This window comes from Colletotrichum phormii (genome assembly GCF_030913505.1).
Source record: "Colletotrichum phormii strain CBS 102054 chromosome Unknown BDP81scaffold_26, whole genome shotgun sequence".
In the NCBI taxonomy this organism is placed as follows: domain Eukaryota; kingdom Fungi; phylum Ascomycota; class Sordariomycetes; order Glomerellales; family Glomerellaceae; genus Colletotrichum; species Colletotrichum phormii.
This window is the reverse complement of record NW_026851468.1, coordinates 278,710-302,961: the sequence shown is the minus strand read 5'-3', so window position 1 is coordinate 302,961 and position 24,252 is coordinate 278,710. Positions and strand designations below refer to the sequence as shown.

Here is a 24,252-nt window from a genome sequence, read left to right as displayed (position 1 = left end):
GCAAATGATTAGGAAACTACACCAAAATATGGAGCTCTATACCACATCAGAGAACGTCTTTGCCCACCTTACGACGCCTCTTCCCATCGGAATGAGATACTACCTGCTGGTACGTCACACCGTCAAACCAACAGAAACAACCAGGCTCAATACCATTGTCCGATCAGCATCACGTAGAGGATCCAGGCCCAGACTTTGGTAAAGGCTTGGTATGAAGTCATACTTGGTTCGAGAATCGCTTCTGTCTGCCTCGGGCATGTGAAGCAAAGGTGGGAAAATATTCCTGAACCCCTGTCCGTCATGCCGTGGGTGTGACGAATGCCGCGCCGCACGCCGAGACTGAGAGGACCCCCCCCCCCCCCCCCATATGGGCGCCCCGGCCGAAAATTCCAACCCATGTCCGTACCCGTAGACGGTGTCAGCGGGTCGACCGTCAGAATTCCCCGCCGCCGAGGATTACGGGCCGCTTGGCTGCATCGCCGATCGTCATCCGACAATTCGCCCACGTCCTTTTGTCTCTCGATTCGGCAAATCTTTGTACTGTCACTTTTGTGTAGCCGTGGAGGCGTGGAGGCTTTTACGGGCAAAGAGCGCGCGGGTCGACGTGCTACCTGTGACACGGCTGATATTCTCCTTCTTTATCAGTTGCGAATCATAGCCGGTGGAAGCTCTGTTCGAGATATCCTGTAGCACCTAACACCGGTTGTTAGCAAGCCTTATCTTCCCAACTTTCGCTGTCAACACGACTTGCACTAGTTCAACCGGATTTGATGGAACTGGCCATAACGTCTCCGTCATATACCCCAAAGCCGTGCCACTTTGATTCAGTATGAACGGAAATCCCAGCTTACATCCAAATGAAAGAGACAAACCAGGGAAGCACGTAACCGCTCACCCGCTACATACATCCCTAGGGGAGGACCATGTTCAACTTCAGGACTCATAGACGACGGAGCTCGCCCCCACGGTCGACTCGCAACCTCTCCAGCCCTGCATGTAGCACCAATATCTCTTCCAGTCACACCAGACGACACATCGTTCCCCACTGAAATCCTCTTGGAAACACGCAGCCCGCCTCATGGCCGAGCCTCTATTCCCCATATTTCGGTCTTGGAACGCGCCCACTCCTCCATGACCAGTATGACAGGGCATTAGCTCGTTAGCTCCAGATGCGCCATCATGAGGTCCCAAGGCAAACTTCCCCCCTCTTTCTTGAATCCTCCAGAGGCCCACTGTGACGGCCTTGCTTGCAGATAATCTGACGTCTCCAGACTATTTAACCTACTCAACTATCAAATACGGCCCGCTTGAGGCCCATCTTTCTCCCCAGATTTCGCTTTCCCCCGTCCATGTCATTCACATAAGCCAACGAATCCAGATTACCTGTGCATACACAATTCGCACATAGGGATAGCAACGAGACCGTGGCAGGCCAAAAGAGAGAGAAATGCCTCCCCCAAAGGTCGACACGGAGGCCCCTCCAGTCCCCGAACCCACTCCCTCCTCCCAAACCTCCGGCAGCGACAACGGCGGGCCCCACGGACCCGCCGACATCAAGAACTCAGCGGGCACTCCCACCGGAGCAGGCCGCGCCTCAACCGCCGCCCTCCTCCGCAACCCCCTCGTCGGCCTAACACACGATGAGATCCTCAAAGACGCAGACACCTTCACCGAGACAAAGGGCCTACAGGAACACCGCGAGGTATTTCGAAAGGGCGCCCTCGTCGCGCAGGTGATTAACCGCCCCGACGGCTTCGAGTCCGTCGCCGCCCTCGACGAGGAGGAGAAGGCTGTTCTAAGGAAGGAGGTCACGCATCGTTGGCATCAGCCTATGGCGCTCTACTTTCTGTGTGCGCTTTGTGCGGGGTCGGCTATTGGTACGGGACACCATCTAACCCAGGAAGGTTGAAAGATGCTGATATTTTTGTTGCAGTTCAGGGTATGGATCAGACAGCCGTCAACGGCGCCCAGGTACCCATCCGCGTATCCAGCGAATGTGAAATTATGACGAGAGTCTAACGATTATGATAGGAATTCTACTACGAGACCTTTGGTCTCCAGGACGACCCGATAATGCAAGGACTAGTCAACGGCGCGCCGTACCTCTGCTCCGCCCTCGTCGGGTGCTGGAGCTCCCCCGTCTTGAACAAGTACACCGGCCGCCGCGGCACAATCTTCATCTCGTGCTTCGTGTCCGTCGTCACCGGCTTCTGGATGGCTGCCGCAGACAGGTAGGTAGAGCACACACACACATTTCACGCACTCCTTGCCCACAAACCCACCGCCTCCACGACTTTTCTCCTCGTTGGAATGGTTTCGCTGACACCCCTTTCTGTAGCTGGTACAACCTCCTCATCGCACGCTTCTTCCTCGGCTTCGCAGTCGGCGCGAAGAGCAGCACGACGCCGGTGTACTCTGCTGAGAGCACGCCCAAGACTATCCGCGGTGCTTTGACGATGATGTGGCAGGTGAGCAAGATCTTTGAATTTGAGCCTTCAACTTTTTGCGTACCATGTGTATACGAATGTTATCGAACTGACTTGTGTGATTTCCGTCCAGATGTGGACAGCCTTTGGTATCGCGCTGGGCTTCATCGTGTCCGTCGCCTTCGCCAACACAGATTTCCTCGGACCAAACACCCAATGGCGTTGGATGCTGGCCAGTACCTCCGTGCCGCCTCTCGTAGTTATGGTACAGGTAAGGGCTTCATCTGTTCTTCTGTCTCTCTCTCTCTGTCTCTCTCTCTCTCTCTCTCTCTCTCCCTACACGGAAGCTGATCCAGGCAAATAAAGGTGTACTTTTGTCCCGAGAGTCCGCGATGGTACATGGAAAAAGGCAAATACCAACAAGCCTTCCAATCGACCCTCCGTCTACGACACCACCCGGTCCAGGCGGCCCGTGACATGTACTACGCCCACAAGCTCCTAGAAATCGAGACGAGAGCCCGCAGCGGCCGCAACTGGAAAGACTTCTTCACCGTTCGAAGGAACAGGCGCGCCGCGCTATCTTCGTACTTCGTCATGTTTATGCAACAATTCTGTGGTGCGTAGCCATACCCCTTCTCCTTCATCAACCATTGAGTAATCATCTAACACACAATCCCCTTTGCCCAGGTATAAACGCAATGTAGGTATCCCATCTTCCACCCTCATCAAGAAGATACAACTGACCTCCAAAAAAAAAGGATGTACTATTCCACAAACATCTTCGAAACATCCGGCTTCGACCGCAGCACAGCCCTCCTAACCTCAATGGGAATGGGCCTCATCAACTGGCTCTTCGCCCTCCCAGCCTTCTACACAATCGACACCTTTGGCCGCCGCAACCTCCTCCTCGTAACCTTCCCCTTAATGTCCCTCTGCCTCTTCTTCACAGGCTTCTCCTTCTACATCCCCCAAGACACCACCGCCCGCCTCGCCTGCGTGGCGACAGGGATCTACCTCTTCGCGGCAGTCTACTCCCCCGGCGCCGGCCCCGTCCCGTTTACGTATAGCGCCGAGGCGTTCCCCTTGCACATCCGCGACATTGGCATGTCCTCCGCCACGGCCGTGACGTGGGGGTTTAATTTCATTATAAGCTTCACTTGGCCGCAGATGATTGCTTCCTTTGGCGTCACGGGCGCGTTTATGTGGTATGCCTGCTGGAACATCGTCGGGTTCGTGGTGGCGTATTTCTTCTTGCCCGAGACCAAGAACTTGACGCTCGAGGAGCTGGATAGCGTGTTTGATGTTAAGAGTCGTGATCATGCTGGGTATTATGCGAGTAAGATGCCGTGGTATGCGAAGAAGTATGTGCTGCGTAAGGATGTGGAGCCGTTTCCGGCGTTGTATGAGTTGGATGGGGATGATGAGGCTGGGTATCGTGAGGGAGGAGGAGGGCAGAAGGCGAGTGTGCGGCATGACGAGACGGGGGTTGTTACGGGGCAAGCTACTGAGAAGTAGGTTTGGTGGGAATTGGAGCTCGAAGTGGTTGAGCGGAGGTAAAGGGATATTTCGTGTGTGGAATGTACAAGCCTGAACTAGATGTGATATCCTGCGTTGGATATTGGGCTTGGGAAGGTGGACGCAAAGGATTTTGCAGTTACCAGTTGCGTCCTCATCGGTGGACTTTGATACATCCGCACCCGACGAGTGACCATGTCACATAACTTACAACCAAAGCAAGTCTCCACAAGGTCATGATTGAAGTTCAAGTGATATAACACTAGTAAAAAGCTGTTGCCAAGTGCGTCTTGAACAATGTTACCACTCTTTGTGGTTTCCGTACCCTCTACCATGTTCTGATGCTATTCTCATGATGCGTGAAACTCCGTGTTATGCGATTGAGCACCCCAATCCATCCGTCTGCCATCCGCAAGACCAAACAATGCTAAGCAAGACCCATCCAACATCCGGACATGCTTCATATGCTCCCTGAGTACCCAACTAATCCCAACTCATCCAATTGGATCTGAGTACATCGTCTTCTTCGGTCGATTCTTCGGCCGTTTCTTTCCCCTTTTCCATCTTCTTTTCCTCGTCCGAGGAGCTCACCCTCCCATCTACGAGTCAATCCCAAAGTCCTCCCAACGAGTCGCTCACGGGAACCAGTTCGCGACTGCTCACTTCAAGCACCTCCTTGTTGTTCTTGGGCGTCGTCTCCAGCTCATTCGCAGGCCCGTGCAGCCAGTTCCCCTCATACGGATCCGGGTCGGACATTGTGTCTTCTGTGTGCGACTCTACATCACCGTCAGAAGAGTGGAGGTCTGATGTCTCCATCTCATCCGTGTGCGACGTTGCCTCGCCCCTCGATGGAGGCGCCGTGAGCTCGAATTCTTTCGCTGGTGTCATGTCAAGGTTACTCGGTTTTCGAACGTGGGACAGAGAGGATTCCGACTTTCGTGAGCGGTGCAGAGGTGGTGTTACGGGCTTCCCAAAGTCGAACTCGGTGGCCTCGAGTTGCGCCGGGTTTATCGGGCTCGTCATCGGTCCTCTAACCAGCGAAACATTGTAGTGGCTCTTTGCCGCCCTCTTGAGACGTGGTTTGCGAACAATGACAGGCGAGGAGCTGCCGTGGCCATGCCTCGCCCGCATCTCTAAACGTTCCTCCTCCTCCGTCTCTTCGTCTGTAAGCACGTTCTCCATCAGGCGTCTATGGTGCGCCATGAGTTGCACGCTGCTACCGGAGCATCTACGCTGCCGGTTCTTCACGACTTCGGTGTCTAGCGTGAGAGCAGGAGCTACCGAGGACATCTGCTTTGGAAGAGCAATTGATTTAGGCCAAGGTGGCGGCAGAGCAATGCCAGTGGTGAGCCTTCTCAAGTCAACCTGACTGTCCGAGAACACGACACGGGCTCGCAAGCGATGGACCGCCCTGTCCAGCGCGAGCTCGATGGCACAACGATCGCGGATCCGGCTCAGTTTCGGCCAAGCAGCACGCTCGCCCATCAAACAGGCTCGCAGCATGAACTCGGGGCTCGGATTGCTGAGGATTTTCGGAATGTCATGCACATTGACTTCCGGGAGAATATTGATGTCGCCCGAATACTTCTGGCTGAGAATGCTCCTAAGCTTAGTAACGAGATTCGGAAAGACACCAATTTCAGCAAGGAAATGCAAACGGTGCAACGCCTCATCTTTGGCGAGAGCAGTCAGGGCGTAGACCCAATCAAGCTCTTGTTTGCTGGGTGACAGACTAGACCGACGTGCCGCGAAATCGTCGGGATCCAGCTGATCATCACGAGCCAGAAACGGGGTGACGTGAGGGTTCACTTGAGAGACGATGAAGTGATTTACGTTGAACATCTCTGCAAGCCTGGTCATGGGCAAATCGTTGTCCACCGACCCGTCAATCCATCTCTGTGGCGTGGGGTTCCAGGGCATGTGCTCGCCGGTATCGGGGTCCTTTACGAGCAGCGGAGCAGCGCTGAAGACTAGGGGTACGGAGCATGATGCAGCTACAGCAGACCAGATCATGACATTGGGTGCCGTGATGTAGTTTAGCAGACGCGGCAACTCGTACATGGACTCGGTTGAGACACAAATGTTTAGGACGCGCCGCGTTCGATTGTACGCCTCCTGAAAGGTAAGATCTCCGACCAAACCACGCATCACGCGGGTCAAGTGTTTTATATCGGACCAGCTTCCCTCTGTGAGTAGCCTCCGCATGTGGTCAAAGACGCCGTCGGGGTTCTCGGAGGCGTCAAAGACGGCCAGGTCGCCATACGGAAATTCCTTCACGAGCCGAGGAATTTCTTCATCGGTCCTCGTGCAGATGACAGCCGAAACGATGGAGCCTGCTGAGGCACCTGATATGATGCGCGGCAGCAATTTGACTTCGAAGAGTGCCTTCAGGACGCCAATATGGGACATACCCAGAGTCCCGCCTCCACTCAAGAGCAGCGCACTTCGACCAAAGCTCTGGCGGGCGTACAGGACGCTCTCAAGAATGTCTCTCTGTCCCATGCCTTCGGGCAACGCAAACTGGCTCTTTTCCACTAGGGCATCGATCGTCTGCATGGCCGAGTCGACATATCGTTCGATGAGGCTCTTGGTGCCTACGTAGGAGTGCCTGTACAGATCGACGTTCCCCATACCGCCGAGGTCTCTGCATAGAGCAGTTCGAACAAGGTGCATCATGGCACGAGTATCGCAGTTGGTTCGCGCATCGTCGAGTTCTTTTAGTCGCGCCTCGATCAGGGCTGGGTTGTAATCTCCCGAATATGGATCGAGTTTCCACAAGTCGTTTTCCTCGAGGATGTCGAGCTCTTCTGCAGCATCCTGCCATTGTTTCCTGCTTTCCGCCTGCGTGGGGAAGATCTGTTAGCGGATCTGTTGGACGCCGGTGCAACATGCGAGGCCAGAGGAAGGGTGGACGTACATTTTTCATGTGGATGGAGAGCACAAGCCTGCGCTCCTCCTTTTTCCTCCTGTTTTCCCGTTCCAACTCGGATAATCCATCACGGAGAGACAGGACAAGATTATTGGCGCCCTTGATGGCACGAGATATCGAGTCAAAGGCTGCATTCAAGGGCGTCGGTGGTGGTTGCTTCTTGATGGAAGAAGCGCGGCCGGGTTTGGTCGAGGTCGAGGGGCCAGAGGAGGAGGAGGATTTGACCCGGATCGCAGGCACTGTGTGGACAGAATTGAGAAAAACGTCGTTCATGATGGCGAGGGAGGATTTGGCTCGAAAGTAATGATCGTGGTTGGGAGGGCTAGTTGGAAAGTTGGGGTGAGAAGCTGGTAGACGAGAGGCAGCCCTGGTGCCGTCCGTGTCGCATCACAGCCTTGGAGCGTGGTTGTGCAACAGACTCCTCACATGTGCTTTTTTCCTGTTGTTGGGTTGTTGAGGGCGGTCAGAGCATGCGCGCGTCGGTGTTGTCGTCGCGACGGCGGCGTCCTTGGAGGGGTAGAGCAGAGTGATGTAGCGTAGGGTGGTGCGGAGAAAAGACAAGGTGGGAAGGTAGACGGCAGACTGGTCGAGCGTCTGCCGAGTCGTTTTTGTCGAGATGGAGTTTCTTAAGGACTGAAAAGTCAGACAAGCGTCGTCCGGGAGAAGTTCGTATAGGAAGCCAGTGACAGGGCTTTGGTTTCAGAGAGCACTAAGACAAAGAGTGTAAAAGTAGGCGTTGCGGTTGTCAGATGATTCCCATGACAGTGTTTTGGTGACTATGGTAATCTTTGGGTGACACAAAGCCCAGGCAGGCAGGGAAAGGCGTGCAGATCCCCGAATTGGAGCGCAGATGACCGGACAACCTGGGGGGGGGGGGGGGGGGGGGGGTGTTGGATGTCGTAAAGAGTCGTTTTTGTTCGGTGGGGGTAGAAGAGGCGTTGAAGGACGAGGGAGTTGAGAGTAACCCTCCTTGGCAGTAGGTGACGACAAGAAGGGTAAAGAGGAACAGGCGGGCGCAAGCGGGACGAGATGGTTGGTCAGATGGCGAGTGGTAGTTCAAACTTGGAGCCGAGTTTACCAAGGTGAAGCGACGGACTGGGCGTTATTCAATGTCGTTTCGAAGACTGGTCGAGGCAGTTGAGGATGAGAAAGAGAAAGATGAAAAGGAGAACAGAGCAGGACTGGAAGTAAGAGGAAGAGAGGATGGGTAGGTAGAGAGAGGATGGGGATAGTGGAATAGAAAGGAGAGTGTCGTGAAGAAAGAAGTGAGGTAAGGTGGAATTGGAAACTTGGCAAGGTGCAGTTGGAGTTTGGAGACGAGAAATGACCCAGTGACAACGTTCGGCCGTCAGTGGCCGGGAATGGAACGTGGAGAACCTGGCGGTGATGACAATCGCTGCAGACCCCACACAAGTACGGAGCACAGAGCACATTGGTGCAGTTAATTACTGCGTATTATTGCTGACTCCCGCCGTGTCGCCCTGAGGCAGAAGAGCAGGCGGGGGCGAGGGGAGACCCAAGGGGGGCATGCCGCATATCGCCCTCAGGGGTCCACGTGCCAACGTCTCCATGTCACAGCACCCAGAACAGAGACGTAATGGGCAATTCAGCAGCAATCGATTGGTCCATCCGGATCTACCACCTTTTATTCTGTACTCTCTATCTTCTATGGACCATCACATAGGTCATCACAGATGTTCTCACAGACGCGGTAACAAACGCAACAACATACGGACAACACAACACAACACAACACAACAGGCAGTGCCTAAACATACCCAAGGTAAGGTAAGTCTGTGTCTCGCTGGGATTCTCGGCTCAGGCGCAGGCCAGATGACCTCTGCTAGGCGGCCCCACCCCCACCACAACCGTCCCCCTCTTGGGGCCCTTCTCCAGACTCTTCCAGCTTAGTGGCCCACCCCGGATTTGGGGATCCTGGGGGTACGGAGTACATAGAAGGGGGGGGGGGGGGGGGGGCACGGAGGGGTAGAACACCAAGCACTGCATCGTCAACTCTCACCCAATCACGCCCTGCCGCGATACACCCTCGCTGGCCCCTCGTCTCCACACGCTTGCATCCTCACATGTCTCTCACTCTCACTCTCGTTTTCAAGTTGTCAGCTATTTCTTCAGTCTTCTCTTCAGTTTATCAATATCCCTCTTCAGTCACAAAAGACTCATACCTCATTCTTCAGCGTCACATCTCACCTCCGCAACCAAGACTCAGCTGACAATCTATCTATCTGCATTATCCTTTTAACTTCCCGTACCCTGCCATGGCCCGTGACATGATGTGACACTCTGCCCGTATCTCCAGCAAAAGCCGGACCGCCCACTGCTCCCCATTTCGAAAATAGAACGTTTGAACACCGGTCATGTTATCCGCACACGTACCAACCACCGCTCCCACAACACCAACAACCTCCGGGACAGGCCGCCCGGTGAACTTTCCGTTCCGTCTCATCTTCCCAACTCAGCTCCCGCCGCCGCCGCCGCCGCCGCTTGCCTCGCCTGTCACAAGAGATGGTTCCTGGCCGCCGCGTTGATTTGAGCACTTGAGCTCACTCTCTGGGCCTCCATCAGGTGAGCGAAAGGCATAATGAGTGTTCCTGGGCTTTCAAGGTTGATCAACGACACACACATGCCCACCCCGCAATATCCGCCTTTCATTACCCCTCTAATTGACACTGCTTCCTCACACGATTTGAATGCCCAGAAACGCTCGACTGCTCTCACTTATGCGCTCCGGAATCTATGTGTTTCTAATCCCCACAGCACTAAGAGAAAAAAGGGGAAACATCCAACTGCCGCCCACAACGCTTTCAACGGCGTCCCTGCTACGTAGATATGTTCTCACCCACAAGCCGTTTTTGTTTGCGCACGAGTATTACACAGATATCCAGAGTGTTCAAAAGTCAGAGGCGGCATTGCTCCAGCACCTTAGTATACGTGTAATCACTCTCCCAGATCGAAACCCCGATCTTACCCCGGAGCTTTTTACTGAGACGCTCACCCGACCTCATGATTCAGAACTCTGCTGCTTCCGTCTCCACCCTTGCGTCTCATGGTTGGTCTCTCTCCATTTTACAAAACGTAATCACTCTCCCAACTCTGATCGATCCCATGCGGCAACCAGATCCACGCCTAAAGCGGGTGTTCCTCGCCCAGTCCTGTCCGTTTGTCCTTACCCAGCCCTGCTCATTTGCTTGAACCCATTCACTGCTTGCGTTCCTGGCAGTCCGACATAGTTAGTATGCAAGCTGACGGTATAGCTGGCCATCCTGATGACATGTCTGATGCCCATAAAGATGATGGGCCCACATTAGCCTACTTTTCTAATTTTTTGAGCCTTCACAGTGCTTGGTTTTTTGATAAGAAACGTCTCGCTCATTTCTTATTGCTCAGGCATGCAGTGTTGCTCAATTCGTATACAGTAACGCTGGTCATATGGAAGAGCAACTCAATACTCCCCCGACATCACCAACCGTGCCGAGGTCATCGGCAAGGGCAGACTCATATGGGCAATGCGAGACGCGAGGGTACCATCAAACTCATTCATACCAAAGGTTAGTCCTTCGGCATTATCAGAAAGCCGGCAGATCATACACTCAGCTTCAACGTATATTTGATATGCCTTTTCATCATAGGAACAGATGGCACCGTCTGGTTACCATTCCGACAATACCAAATAGACCACTCTTAAGTATGAAGATTTACAAAGGAAAAGCCTTCCGACAATATCATCATCTCGAGCCTACCTCAACGGGATCCGGCCCAGCATAGCGGGGCACCTTGACGGGCAAAACCCCAACCTGCGTAATACTCATCGGAATACACCACAGCCACAAGCCCATATATACCCCCTCAACTCCGTCCGTCTCACCAGCCAGCAGGCGCCCGTCTAGGTCGATGGGTCAGGTCAAACTGGCTGGGTGGTGGAGTGGTCTATGGTCCAACAATCAGATTACACGCCAACCAGCCTACTCGACGACAGGCTTAGCGCATACTAGTATCACGAGTTCGAGTCCCGGAATGAGCACCATAAAATTTCCCAGCATGAGCACCGAGAGATGTAGCCCCCAGTTCGGCACCGGGGGGGTGGGGGGTTAGAGGGATGGAGGGGTGAACTCTTTTTGTGTTATCTAACTATATAGTTAGTAAAACATAACATATACGACGATGTAATCGCACCGGGTCAATAGGATGGCGAATACCAACTTGCGATTTCACGGTACTACGTGGTGGACGATTCTCTGCTTTTAGCTAGTATCGAAGGCATCGTGTGTTATATCACGATGCCTTCTCGTCTTTTGGCATAAAAAGATAGCGTCAGGCAGCGCGGCGTGATGTAGGGGGAAACGACATGGGCTTCCAATGGCCAATGATGCCGTCATCACGTCGTCTATTCATTCCATTTGACGCAGTGTAACTAATGTGCTGCCGTCTGTGTCTGTAGAATGTAACCACTTAACCAAATCCAGACGCCAATTGGGCGTCCCGACTCCAACTCTAGCTTCATTCGAGCTCTTCCCACGCCGTGCTCTGTCATCTGCATTGGTAGGCGGCTCATCGCCGCTGACATTCAACCCGTTTCTCATAGCTTCCTACGCGCAGTATTCTTACACATCCATTTCCCATTCATTCGTTGATTTAGGCGGCGGTTGAGCCCTTCGTGCCATCAAGAACCTTTCGAAGCATGTCCATAGATAAGTGCCTACGCCAGTTCACTGGCGGGTCTACCTTCGTCGGACCCTTGCAATAACTTCGCCGCGAAATCCGATACCTTATCTCGGAGGACTGAAGCCACGTTCCCTTCTGTCCAGAAGTGTCCAGCCGAAGACACCTCCTCGCCATGGAAATGCGATCCATCGACGCCTTCCAAACGCTCCACCCACCCTCGCAACTTGGCTACGGGAACAAAAATGTCCTTGTCGCCGTATAATGCTAGGGTATCATTCTCTACCAGCTTGCTCTCACTCTGTTGTCTTTGATCCGCCGTGAAGGTCGGCGCCCCCTGCTCTCTCGGTTTTCCCCCGTTCCGCGAGAATAATCCTCGACCGGGTGTTGTATGAAGGAATGACATGGCTGCTAGATGGTTGATGACTCCTTGCAGCGGAGACACGAGGAGATATGCCGGCCGGACTTGCGTCAAATTGGGAACCTCTTCCACCACAACAGAGACCTCATGGTTCGAAGGTATAGTGGCCAGCTTCTCCTGAGGCACTGCCACGCCCTTATGATGATGTCTTTTCGTTTTCGCCAGTAGATCGTTGACGCCTCGCCGAATCTTATCCTCGGCGTCAAGAGAGAACGATCTTCGCGTTTCGGACATGGATCTCCGAGCTTCGTGACTCTTGCGTTGGGTGTCCTCGTCTCCCCCAACCCGCATGCCAAGGTATTTCTTCCGCGGTGATATAGGGCTCGCAGCTCTAGCGCTAGCCAAGATGACGTTCTGCTGCTCCGCCAGATGTTGCGCTCGAAGACGGATGTCAGCAGCCGCGGAACCAGCTGCAGGCACCTTGAATTGCGCGAGGATATGCGCCATCGGTGGAATCTGCGTTGTCACCATAGCTCCGTATGAATAACCGCCGATGAGGAGCAGGGGATGGTATGGGGAAGGCTTCGATTGGGCGTCGGGGAGCCCTGGTGGGAGAGTCGTCGTCGGCGAGCGGGCGTTAGTCGATCCAAAGGGATCGAGGAAGTGCATGTAGTAGACCATGAAGCCGATGAAGGACATGTAGTCGCTGCGTTCTGGCTTTGCAGTCCATGACGTACGGCCTGCGGATCCAGAAGCGCCCCTGTTGATTGAATATCGTGTAAGTGACGGAACAATCTCGCCGTGACAACGCCCACAAGCCCGCCAATTCTTACCTGAAGTTGAAAGTCCCCACAAGGAAGCCTTGTCGCAGCAACGTCGCGGCAACGATATCGACAACAGGGTCGTCATAGGAGCCGCCCAAGGGCGCATAAGGATGAGCGATTACGGCAGCGTTTCGTCTCCATGGCGATGGATTTGATGCGGAGGGGTTCAACGCGTGGCAATGATACAAACGGCAGTCCAATGCGGTGTCATCGTGAAGGCTAGGGAGCGTGAAGCTCAAAGTCGGTTCGGGAAGCATTTTCTGCTCTTCATAGTGGAGACATTGCTCGGGCCGTCGATGATAATGGGGAGAGCGCGAGACGATACGTTAGGATGTCAGCTTCGTGGAGTGGAGGTGGTAGGTTTGCGAAAGCTGTGCCGAGAAAGGTCAATGGGTTCAGACCATCAAAGTCGAGTCGAGACGAGCCAGAACTTGTGATTGCGTCCCAGCGCCCGTTAATGCGCGGTGACAGCTGAGCCCTCAAGCCTTGTATTGTTTGTATCGGAAGGATAAACGCCGATGGGGGGGTAAAATTGTAAGGGAGAAAGGAGTGTGGCCGACGTCAGCGTGGTGCTGGGTATTGGATCTGGACAAGCCCCCTCGTCGGAGACAACAAGCAAGCTTCAAGGTGGCGTTGGAGCGCAGGGATTGCATTGCGCGCTAAGATCGGAACCGACGTGGTGTGACGGGTGCTCACCATGAGGTAATCTATCCGTACCTATCCGTACCTTAGGTAAGCCCAGGTATTAATGGTCTCACCGACACTCACCTTGGCTACCTTACTACCGACCGAATTACAGGATGGGATACTGTTCACCGAGATTGACCTCTGCCTCCATTTCAATCAACAAGGATGGGAACATGCTCTGAATTCGCCGATAGACATCTGGACATCTCAATCAAGCAAGTCTAGTGACAAAACTCAGCGTTCATCGCTAACCTGGTATGGGGATTGGACGTTTCTTTCCAAACTTCAGAGCTCATCACCCGAGACAAAATTACTGCCACCGCCCAAGATAGTTTTGAGAGTCAGGCACGAGTTTATGATATGCGGTAAGTTGGTAACTTTTTTTGCATAGGCCTCTATATGCTCATGGTGTCATGTCAACTCATCACATTCTAAAGCTTCTTTCTAGCTTCTGCCTCGGCTCTTTCCCGTCTCCGCTTTCTCCATGCCTTGATTTCATTCAACAGGCCCATCACAAGGGGCACTCCCACCGGCCCCAAAAGCGGCAGATAGACCGCGATTTTATGTTCATCGGGGAAGTATAGTTGTCCGACCATGCTCTTCTCGAAAAACGCTCGCTCTGCCTCGGCCTCAGCGATCCTAGCATGCTCCAACCCTTCCGGGCCACCCAGGCTGGCGCAAGCAAGCTCCAGATGATGCATGGTCTTGGCAACACCGTCCGCAACATTACGGGGAATGGATATGGATGGTAGCGCAAGTGACAGTCTGGCCAGTGATCCTAGGGTAGAGGATGCCCGCAGCAACAGATCTGCGGATCGAATGCGTGTGAGAGTCGAGAGCCGCAGGGGAAGAGAGCCTGATTGAGGAGTGCCCAGAAGTGACAACAAGTGCCCAGCAAAGGTGAGCATGGGCTGCTTGAGTGTAGCAGCCGGCACGTGTGACGTCGTCGGTGGCAGCGACAGAAGATAAACAGTTCCCCACTGCGGGATGAGCCAGGACTGTGATGTTTCGGACCCCGAATCCAGTCCAATTGTTTGGTTTCCGACGAAGAGTAGGAAGTTTACCGTCGGGGCACCGCCAATGGACGGCGAAAGGGGCCATTCGGCCGCGTTGATGAAGGAGGCAAGGTCGTCCTTGTTCAAAACCTGGGACTGTGCGCCTGGTGTTGCGTACAGCTGCACCTGGGTATCGATCGTGAAGTTGTGAATGGGGCTCAGCACATCAAGCATGGGCTTCATGTATGTTTGAATCGCTGCTTCGATATCCCAGGTATTGGGGGCAGAGCCACTGGTGAAGAGTGAGAAACTCAAGTGGTACGTCGGTGAATATCGCAAAGAACGGGTGGTCCGCTTCGCCAGTGATTCTGCTGCCTCTGGCGACATTCCCTGAGGTCTCGCATCCGAAGCTCCTGAGGCCGCCGAGAGAAGGTATGATATAATGGCTTGTTCTTCGGCATAGGTAGAGCGCAATTCGTTCGCAATGTACGAAGCTAGCGCAGAAGAGGACGACGTCGCTGACGGAATCGAATTCGGAGGGTAGGTGATGTCGAGGATAGGAGAGTGAGGGTTGAGTGAAACCGTCGTAGAATCTCCAGGGCTGAGGCGGATCGTAAGGGCGACCTGGGAGTCATCCTCGGGAATGACGGCGTCGCCGTCTCGAGGCGCAAGCTGCAGACGGAGATGATGACCCGAGAAGTCGTTGAGATCGTCGAGCGCATGTTGAGTAAGACGAAGGAGATTCTGCGCCTCCTGCTCCTGCAGCTTGTTCGCCTGCACCGATATGCGGAGAGGGAAAACAGGACGGCAAGCCTACGTAAATAGTCAGCGGATTGTCCTCCCTCAACATGTAAAGACGCCGGCTAGCATTAGCCTACCTTTCCATCAGCCCATTGAACCATCCCGCTCAGGGGTAGGTTGGCACGGTAGATGCTCGTTGTCATCCACCATATTGGCAAGCCAAGGAGAAGAACAATGGCCCAGAAGGCAGATATGACAAAGGACCGACGGCGCGCATCGGAAGGCTTCTCGGGGGGCGGAGCCTTGCGGGACTCGGACTGCGATGGAGGGGCGGAGGTGGTGGGTTGATCGGGGGTGAAGCTCGCACCGCTGACTGCCGGGCTGCCTGCGTCGTCGTCAACGGGCATTGGACCAGCCTTTGCCGTGTACGGCAATGTTCGGTAGAGTCTACGCAGCAGTCGTGAAGTTGAGCGATGCAAGCTGCAGTAAGCAAGCTACAATGATCATGGGAGGTGGAATTCCAGCAAGGGGTATTCGCAGAGACAGGCCAGAGATGCTTGACTCAGTAACGCCGCGCTTGAGGGGAGCTTCCGATAAGATAAGAACCAAGCAGCCACGCAGCCACGTTAACCTTAACCTTAATTGCGGCGCGCAGTCACGTGGGGTATGCAATTGGAGGGCCGAATCGTAATAAGCAGACATTCTGTCTAACAAGGTCAGACATCTCCAGACACCACTTTGATGCCTGTTACCGCTATGGCATCCAGCCACAACTATCCGTATTGTGTACGGGACACAAGCAATGGAAGCCTTTGACCTTACGATACATATATGCTATACACCTGTCTCTTGTTCGGCCACGAAACGAAGGCATTCTCAGGTGCAAAGGCGTGTTCTGCCTTTGACCGTTGCTTCATTCACCACTCTCTACCCGCACTTCGGGTGAATCTGTCACAATGCGTCCGTCGGATGCGAGTGCGAAATTGACGCCTGCGCCCTCGGAGGCGATTAGACGTTATCTTTTCCCCTTGGGACAACGCCGCCGTGAGACGGTGGGATGAGCGGCAACGATCCAGTTCAGGGACAATTCAGGAGTCCGAGGCCCGATTTTCCACCTCTCCACACCAACATGCAGAAGCGGGACCGGCATCGAATATTGTCGCCGACTCCTCCGCCAACCCAAATGTTGAGTGAGCTGACCATCAGCCGAGAAGCGACCTCAAAGGCGCCCCTCCAATCTGCCGCAATGGCTGTCGTCCATTACCACGAATCACTCGTGATGGTACAAAAGAAAGAACAATGTTACCCCATTAGGAAGGCGAACGTACTCGGAGTTTTGAAGCGAGCCTGGCGATCCCTTCATAGTGCCGTGCCATGAGCCAACGGATTCTTACTGCTCGGCATGCATTCCCGGTCTCCAGATGGATCCGTCGAGCCGAGTCAAGTCGGTACGGAGACACGGGCCCAGAGATAACCAGCCTGAAGCGATCTAGCAGAGCTTTTAGCTCCGGGACACCTCGCAATGGAAGAGAAACACGCAATAGACCCCTGGTGCATCGAGCCGTCGTCCATGTAAGCCGATATTAAGCAAACGTCCGCCACGAGTTGCACATGTATGGCGCTCCCCTCGAGTGCCTGCAGAAGGAAATGTGTCAAGAGCCGCAGAACCAAAGGGCAACACCTCGGCAACCATTGCCACTGCAGAGTTCATCGGAAACACAAACGTGCTATTCGATCTGTTGCGAGCGGTCCGTAGCTGTCGAAAGGCGGCTTGCGCCTAGAGAAACAGAGAGAGAAAGCGAGCGGTAGGTTCGCTCCCGTCAAACCGGGTCGTCTGGACGGGAGATGCGGACAGCGGCAGGGGACCAGGGACAGGCATCTCTGGAAGACTGGGGAGTCTGACAATGAGAAGCAGGAACATGGAATGCAAGGAACAACCCCGCTCTCTTGCCGACGAATCGCAACTCGCCGTTGAAGAAGCATCCATCAGAGAGTCCAGAGTCTTACTGTTTAGCCTGCGTTTGCTGCCCACCCCTCCCGAATCGGTTACTCAAAACGAGTCCTGGTGCAGAGTACAGACGCGAGGGGCGCACGAGCTTCAACAGATGCCGAGGCTCATGCTTCGATTTGTTCTTCGTTTAGCCCAGTTTGGCAGGCCAGGCCAAGCCTGGCGATGCAGCAGCAAACACAAACGCAACGCAAAGCAACGAGCTGCACTGGATCTGCGGCTGCTGGCTGGCCTCTCTCTCTCTCTCTCTCTCTCCGCACTCCACAGGACTGTTGCAACCTCAAGCATGCAGACGAAAGTATCCGTACCGTGATGGGCGAGCTAAGGAGGACATGATACCGCACTCGCACAGCCCGGCGCGCCGAGAGAGGCCAGCAATGCCGTCCTTGGATCCATCTCCACAACCCAGTCATTGCCTGCGACGGCCAAGCACACGCAAAGCAAAGCATAGCTAGCATTACGCAGTAGAGCTGCCACCGTCGACTTACACCGAGGCCAAAGTCAACCATTCAGTTCCACAAGCGCGTGCAGCTGCAGCTACGCAGCACCACGAGCAAACACCAATGCCAACACAAGCGCCAACGTGACAGTCGTAGCTGGTCATATTCCTCAGCTGTCGAGAGGGAATGTCATGCCAGGACCTTGTTCATCATCGATTCATCGTTGATCAAGAGCTTCTCCGCCACCCCAACCCTGGTCTAGAGCCCCATAGAAGGATGTTCTCCATTGTCCCGCCCATCTGGTCGCCAAGTTGCACCTAGTCAAAGAGGTACATGGATTCCCACATCCCAACAGCCGAATGTTGAGGTCACTGCTCTTCTGGGAGTACCGCACCGAGTACGGATACTGTTTGGCGAGAATCGGAGGGGGGTGCAAAAGGTGCTGCGTCGTGTTGTGTCGTGTTGTGTTGTGTTGTGTCGTGTCGTGTTGTGCATGATAGGACCGACAGGTGGTTTTATCCCATCTTTTCCCCCCGTATGGGTCCCTCAAACCAGGGACGACACATCCCAATGCCGACTGCAACACAGGCTTTCTACTTTTTAAACCCTTTTTTATCTTGTGACAGCCTCGACAAGCCGTTACAAATACCTATCCTCACCCACACCCTCGCGCAATTGGCTCACTGCATTTTCTTGCCTTTGAAGTCTTGACTACGTTCGTAGCCTTTGCTCTGAGCCACTCCTACTTGACGAGGACTTCTAGCATACACGATCACAGCCTTAGAGCTCTCTCTCTCTCTCTCTCTCTCTCCACCAGCTACAGATTCAGACAACACCGCTCTCTCCAAATCTCACACACCGAACCAACAACCAGGCGCACATTCAAGTCACTTGGTCACTTTCCGCCTCCCTGCCGGCCGACCTGCTCATCTCTCCTCGAATTTCAGCACGGCAGTCAACTTTTGGCACGAACTACCTCTACCCCGATCTAAAAGATCTAAAAACTGGCCACTCGGCCAAAGTGACAATGCCTGGTGAGTGAGCTCTCCCTATCTTCCAAATTTTCTTTCAGGGCTCCCACTCTGTCATGACTATTTGGCCCTTGTTAAGACCCGCCAAGAAAAACAAAAAACCTCCGCAAAGGAGGTCAACCACACACTCAATGCGCCGCAATCGCGCATTACATCGGCCTGCCTCGGCACAGCCATCTGCACAAAACATCGTGGGGGCCGATTGCGCTGACTTGTTTCGTTTCCTCGCCGTTTAGTACCGCTCGCACTCGCTCTGCCGGCTGCAGCCGCAGCTTATTCGTACATCAACGCTCGCATTTCTTTGTGGTACGACAGAAAGCTGCTCTCCTGTGCGCTACCCGCAACCCTGTCGGCTTTGTGGCGTGAGCGAACAGACCGGTTGAACCAGTTTTACATCCTCGAACAAGCGGCACAGAACAAATCATCTGCCAATCGCACGTTCATCATCTTCGAGGGCAAAACATACACCTACCGCGAGACGTACGAGCAGGTCCTGAAATATGGCACCTGGTTGAGGGAACGCCACGGCGTCAAGCCCAAGGACATTGTCGCCATCAACTTCCAGAACTCTGACGTCTTTGTTTTCTTATGGCTCGGCCTGTGGTCCATTGGCGCAAAGCCAGCCTTCATCAACTACAATTTGACCGGCAAGCCGCTAGCCCACTGCGCCAAGGCCGCGAAGACGAAGCTGATGCTGATTGACCCCAACGTCGCCGCCAATGTCACTGAAGATGTGAGGAACGAGCTGAACACCGTGCAGTTCGTGGTGCTCGATGAGAGTTTGCATAGAGAAATCGACGCCGTGAAGCCCAGGCGTGCTCCCGACTCTGATCGGTCCGAGAGCCAGTACCAGAATCTGGCGATTCTGATTTACACATCAGGAACAACAGGCATGCCCAAACCCGCCATTGTATCCTGGGCGAAATGCATCGTCGGTGGTGTCTTCACGTCGAGACTCACGAGCAACTCTCCCAACGACGTCTTTTACACTGTAGGTCAAACTCTCAGCCCGCTATGCAACGTGAACTAACAGGAATCAAGTCTATGCCGCTGTATCACAGCTCTGCGGCCTTGCTAGGATTCGGCAACACCCTCGAGGCGGGTGGCACGATTTGCATCGGAAGGAAGTTCTCGACCAAGGTTTTCTGGGAGGAGGTTCGCTCGTCCAAGGCCACTATCATCCAGTACGTTGGCGAGACCTGCAGATATCTGCTGGCAGCCACCCCGCAAGTCGATCCCGTCACCGGCGAAAGTCTCGACAAGAAGCACAATGTGCGGGTGGCTTTCGGCAATGGTCTGCGGCCGGACGTGTGGAACAGATTCAAGGAGAGGTTCGGCATCGATACCATAGCCGAGTTTTACGCAGCCACCGAAGGTTCTTTCGGAACTTGGAACTTGAGCCGAAATGACTTTGCCAAGGGCGCTGTTGGTCGAAACGGCACCCTTTACAGCATGGTCATGGGCCTTGACGTTGCACTTGCCGAGATGGATGAGAACAACGAGGAGCCTTGGAGGGACAGGAAGACGGGCCTGTGTAGGCCTGCCAAGGCTGGCGAGCCAGGAGAGCTCATGTTCAGGCTCTCGCCTGACGACCTCAACCGCCGCTTCCAGGGTTACTATGGCAATCCTGACGCGACAAAGGCAAAGGTTTTGCGGAGCGTCTTTAAGAAAGGAGACGCCTGGTTCAGGACTGGCGACGTCGTCCGCTGGGACAGCGAAGGAAGGCTCTACTTCACCGATCGCATTGGTGATACATTCCGTTGGAAGAGTGAGAACGTATCAACACAAGAGGTCGGCGAGGCTGTTGGCTCACACCCGTTGGTTCAAGAGGCGAACGTCTATGGCGTCGAGTTGCCCAATCACGACGGCCGCGCAGGGTGTGCCGCCGTCGTCCTCCAAGGCCAACCGTCCGAGGAGGTGCTGAGGAGCATCGCACAGCACGTGAAGCAGTCACTACCCAAGTATGCTTTGCCCATCTTCCTGCGAGTCATGCCTCCCGAGGCTATGCAGACGACGGGTACAAACAAGCAGCAGAAGCACGGTCTCCGGTCCCAGGGTGTCAGGCCCGGCGGCACGGACGCCGCTGGCGAAGTGTACTGGTTGAAGAACAACACCTACGAGCCCTTTTCGGGGCGCGATTGGGATGAACTCAATGGCGGGCGGGTGAAGCTGTAGATTTCTTTTCTTGGGACTGTTTGACTGCTAGCGAGATACCACTCTTACCTTACTTCATTCGCTTAGAACATAGCTAATACTGGCACATTACATTTACACGTTCAAAAACCACATGCAAGCGACCCGCGTTCCCATGAACACTGATATTTTCTTTACTAATCTGGAGAGTGAGGGCTACATACCTTAGGTCAAGTTCCCACCTTTGCAGTTCATTTAGAGTTTATCCCTCGGCCAGGAAACCACAGTCTTCTAGCTGTGATAGTGGCGAATTCTTACCATGAAATGATAGGCAGCTGCGCCGTTTATTCACATCTCCGTTACTTAAGAAAGGCAATGCAAGCCAAGTAGGAAAGCGACCAATCTATTTCATCTTTCCATAGTTTCGACTTCAGCCTGACAAAGGCACGTACAAAGTATGCCTTTGTATCTGTTCAGTCATCCGATCATTCGAGATCGATGGCAGATTATCTATACAACGCTGATACCACATCACGGGCTCGTTATTCACGTTATGTTAATCCCACTCTAGCCAGCTTCACTACTTCGCGTGATACCTCGTAGATGATTCACGAATGAGACATTGGAGAGTATATAGACTCGAGATGTTTCGACCCATCAAAGCTATTCTCTTCTACATCATCACAGACCGTTCCAACATACTGCATATCTCGATCTCCCACCACATCATACACCCATCTCACTACAAAATAACCCAACAAAGCAGCTTACCTCGGTCTTCTTCCATATCATACACTCAACTCACCGCAAACCAATACACCGAGACAAAATGCCTCAATCTTCGTCTTCCACAAGACCCAAAATGAACCAAACCATCACCACCAACGTCAAAGTGACGAACAGCAAGAACAACGATCCCCCTTCGCCCAGCACTGACCCCCCTACTCCCCCGGCCAGCCCTCTCCGATGAATGGACTTTAGCAAGATCGCGTCACCAGAGATTCGATGCCCAACCAGTTTTTAGGGCGTCCCATGGCCAATAGAAAAGAAACATGGTTATAGCAGAAGTAGTCCATAGTTATCAGTAATACAAACAATATCAAACACTAAACGACCTCCTTCGGCTTCGGCGATGTATATCCGCGATGTATACCATACCTCACTTCCTCAACTCGTCTTCCTCAGCATGCCCCCAAGAGTAGACATAACCTCCTCCGCCTTGCGCACAATAAGACTAACATGCCCCTCCCCCTCAACCAACCTCACCTCCGCCCCCGGCAAACACTCAGCCGCCCGTTCCGCAAGACCAGCCGGCACATTAACATCCTCCCTCCCATGCCACCAAACCATCTCTCCATCTCCAACTTCAAGATCCCCAATCTCAAACCTCCAATGACTCCCCGCCAACTTGACATCCCAAGCCGGCCCCCAGCCTCCGGGTACCACAGCATCCCGCACGCTAGCAAGCATAGCAGACCGGACCCCGCCAACATCCCCGTCCAACACATCCCGATCGACCCCCGGCCTCGTCTTCAAATCCTCCAGCACGATCCCCTCAACTTCTCCGGCCGCGCCTCGTCTCGTGCCGCCCTGCCCAACGACATCTCCATACCCCACGCCACGAGCGGCGTAAGCCACGGCGCCACGGTCAACATCACCCGCCCTTGAAGCAGCATACCCGCGTATCCCAGCTCAGGCGGATACAACCCCGAACAAATCCCTGCTACCACAAGCCTCTCGCGCGGGATGGCTTTCCAGCTGGCAAAGACATACGGTGCTCCCCCGGACAGACCCAAAACCCCGAACCTCGAGATTGCAAAGTAATCTGCAAAGGCGAGGACGTCGACAGGCCAGTCTACGATGCGCCTGTCGGGCTGGACACTGGAGCCGGCGTGGCCTGGTCGATCGAGGGCGATGATTTGGACGTCGTGCCGGCGGGCGGCTTGGTGGAAGATTGAGGCTTCTTCGTGGCTGCTGGGGAAGCCGTGGAAGTAGAATAGCACCGCTGCCGGACGCGGGGGTTGTTGGGTTTGGTGCGTGGAGGACGGGGTGGTGGTGAGTGTTTCTGCGCCGGTGCCGAAGACTGCGAAGCTTAGGGTGCGGTTGTCTGGTAGTTGGAAGGTCCTTGTTTCGGCTTTTCTGTAGTTTGGGTCCATGGATTTGTTGAGCCTGGTTGGTATGGCATTTGGGTTCTGGAGGCTCGTGTTCCTCAATCACCAGGGAAGAGTGTCGCTGTTGATAATGATGTTCGATGTCGGCTTTTCTCTCACGCTGGGTCTTTTTTCTTCTTCTGTTTCTTCCTGCAATAGTTGATTGTCGTCTTTGTAAGGTTCAAGAACACGCAGAGGCGTCGGGTATTGAGCAAGGTGATCACATGGCACTCTCGCGGAGGTCAACTCCGAGTGCGCAAGGCAGCAGCATCTTCCCATGAACCTCCCCCTCGTCATTTCAAACATGTAGTTCAGCTCACGACTCACCACCAGCTCTGTATTTCTGTCCAGAGCACCCCACCGGTCGAGGCGCGTGAGAACGCTGATGATCCTATCGAGTGGCGCAGCATTTTACCGAGATGATTGATGCCCGTCAAATTGTGCTTCTACTTTCACTAGAGAGCATTGACACGGCAGGCAGGCTATACAGCGTGCCAACAAAGACACCGATGGATACTGGTCCCGAGAAGTAAATGAACGTCCTTCTCGTTGTTGCGACACTTGTTTACAACGACGAAGGGCTCAAGGATGAGGTATGAGTGGGCAGTCTTGGAGATGTTCAGCCATTTGCCAGACAACTTCAACAAGCCCCGAGGACCACGGCAAATTTGTAATCCAGAAAGTGCCGGAGGGATATTCGACGAGATCAACACGATGCCTCGATACCCCGAGGGAGCAAGCATAGGTCGCCTTACTCCTCCAGGCTGCTCCAGGATGAATTGTCTTTTTGAGCCCGGGGATCGGCAGCCGGCAGTCGGCGCGGGACGGAGGAGGTCGGCGATGTGAGTGGGACCGTGAGACGGGAGGGGCATCGGTTGTCGGCGATGGCGTGCGAGGAGCTACCCGGGGGGGCTGGATGGGTAAGCTTGGTATACGGAGTACCACGATTCGGATACCTTTTATGCCGTGGCACCTTTCTAGGATTCTTTTATGATGGTTCGATGTGCGGCGTGGATGATGTGGTGACCAAGCAGTGGGGGTCAGTGGTCTGGAGGTTACGAGGGGTTGCTGCTGACTGGATTGCACCATTGATCGCCGTTGGACGTTTTTCTGCATGCCGTTAAGATCACTACCCAATATAAAGAATCAATAGAGAGTAAGGAGCTTTACTGGGCTATGCTTGGATATATCTCGGGCTTCACACACTGCTGAAGAATATCTACGGCATCACAATGTGAGGTGACGGGCAAAGTGGACCGCACCCTCAAAACTCCCAGATAAGAAACAATACACCATTACACCACACCCTGTAGCACTTCCTAGCGGGTTAGCCTC

The 24,252-nt window shown here is 54.0% G+C and overlaps 7 protein-coding genes across 7 annotated transcripts; 2 read left to right on the top strand and 5 right to left on the bottom strand.

The window, feature by feature from the left end:
- Positions 1 to 1,447: 1,447 nt before the first annotated feature.
- On the top strand, positions 1,448 to 3,941 carry BDP81DRAFT_410262 (uncharacterized protein; the record flags this gene model as incomplete). Its single annotated transcript, XM_060589113.1, has 8 exons — positions 1,448 to 1,877; positions 1,934 to 1,971; positions 2,032 to 2,231; positions 2,339 to 2,468; positions 2,560 to 2,697; positions 2,793 to 3,042; positions 3,114 to 3,126; positions 3,185 to 3,941. The coding sequence occupies 8 exons, from the start codon at positions 1,448 to 1,450 to the stop codon at positions 3,939 to 3,941; spliced, it is 1,956 nt and encodes a 651-aa protein (XP_060439961.1).
- Positions 3,942 to 4,547: 606 nt separating this feature from the next.
- BDP81DRAFT_330910 (patatin-like phospholipase) lies at positions 4,548 to 7,143 on the bottom strand (the record flags this gene model as incomplete). The annotated part of the gene is made up of 2 exons (XM_060585462.1): positions 4,548 to 6,782; positions 6,859 to 7,143. The coding sequence occupies 2 exons, from the start codon at positions 7,141 to 7,143 to the stop codon at positions 4,548 to 4,550; spliced, it is 2,520 nt and encodes an 839-aa protein (XP_060439960.1).
- Positions 7,144 to 11,584: 4,441 nt separating this feature from the next.
- BDP81DRAFT_454014 (Alpha/Beta hydrolase protein) lies at positions 11,585 to 12,989 on the bottom strand (the record flags this gene model as incomplete). The annotated part of the gene is made up of 2 exons (XM_060592891.1): positions 11,585 to 12,668; positions 12,742 to 12,989. The coding sequence occupies 2 exons, from the start codon at positions 12,987 to 12,989 to the stop codon at positions 11,585 to 11,587; spliced, it is 1,332 nt and encodes a 443-aa protein (XP_060439959.1).
- A 510-nt stretch (positions 12,990 to 13,499) lies between these two features.
- On the bottom strand, positions 13,500 to 15,715 carry BDP81DRAFT_383613 (phosphatidylinositol-glycan biosynthesis class S protein). The gene is made up of 2 exons (XM_060586934.1): positions 15,293 to 15,715; positions 13,500 to 15,227 (listed from the first exon to the last, which is right to left on the bottom strand). The coding sequence occupies exons 1-2, from the start codon at positions 15,560 to 15,562 to the stop codon at positions 13,851 to 13,853; spliced, it is 1,647 nt and encodes a 548-aa protein (XP_060439958.1). The 5' UTR covers positions 15,563 to 15,715; the 3' UTR covers positions 13,500 to 13,850.
- A 2,915-nt stretch (positions 15,716 to 18,630) lies between these two features.
- On the top strand, positions 18,631 to 20,809 carry BDP81DRAFT_398917 (AMP-binding enzyme; the record flags this gene model as incomplete). The annotated part of the gene is made up of 3 exons (XM_060588519.1): positions 18,631 to 18,637; positions 18,871 to 19,625; positions 19,676 to 20,809. 3 exons carry the CDS (start codon positions 18,631 to 18,633, stop codon positions 20,807 to 20,809), a joined length of 1,896 nt encoding a protein of 631 aa, XP_060439957.1.
- A 1,125-nt stretch (positions 20,810 to 21,934) lies between these two features.
- Positions 21,935 to 22,923, bottom strand: BDP81DRAFT_464923 (Alpha/Beta hydrolase protein; the record flags this gene model as incomplete). Its single annotated transcript, XM_060594212.1, has 2 exons — positions 21,935 to 22,226; positions 22,316 to 22,923. 2 exons carry the CDS (start codon positions 22,921 to 22,923, stop codon positions 21,935 to 21,937), a joined length of 900 nt encoding a protein of 299 aa, XP_060439956.1.
- A 288-nt stretch (positions 22,924 to 23,211) lies between these two features.
- On the bottom strand, positions 23,212 to 24,219 carry BDP81DRAFT_114897 (uncharacterized protein). The gene has a single exon (XM_060581532.1). It carries the CDS (start codon positions 24,031 to 24,033, stop codon positions 23,500 to 23,502), a length of 534 nt encoding a protein of 177 aa, XP_060439955.1. The 5' UTR covers positions 24,034 to 24,219; the 3' UTR covers positions 23,212 to 23,499.
- Between the last annotated feature and the right edge of the window lie 33 nt (positions 24,220 to 24,252).

Bases quoted from the DNA above. Each gene is read 5' to 3' on its own strand.
- BDP81DRAFT_383613 (XM_060586934.1), bottom strand. From the start codon at position 15,562: ATGCCCGTTGACGACGACGCAGGCAGCCCGGCAGTCAGCGGTGCGAGC. The intron at 15,228-15,292 runs GTAGGCTAATGC...CTATTTACGTAG, and splicing joins TTCAATGGGCTGATGGAAAG to GCTTGCCGTCCTGTTTTCCC.
- BDP81DRAFT_114897 (XM_060581532.1), bottom strand. From the start codon at position 24,033: ATGCAGAAAAACGTCCAACGGCGATCAATGGTGCAATCCAGTCAGCAG.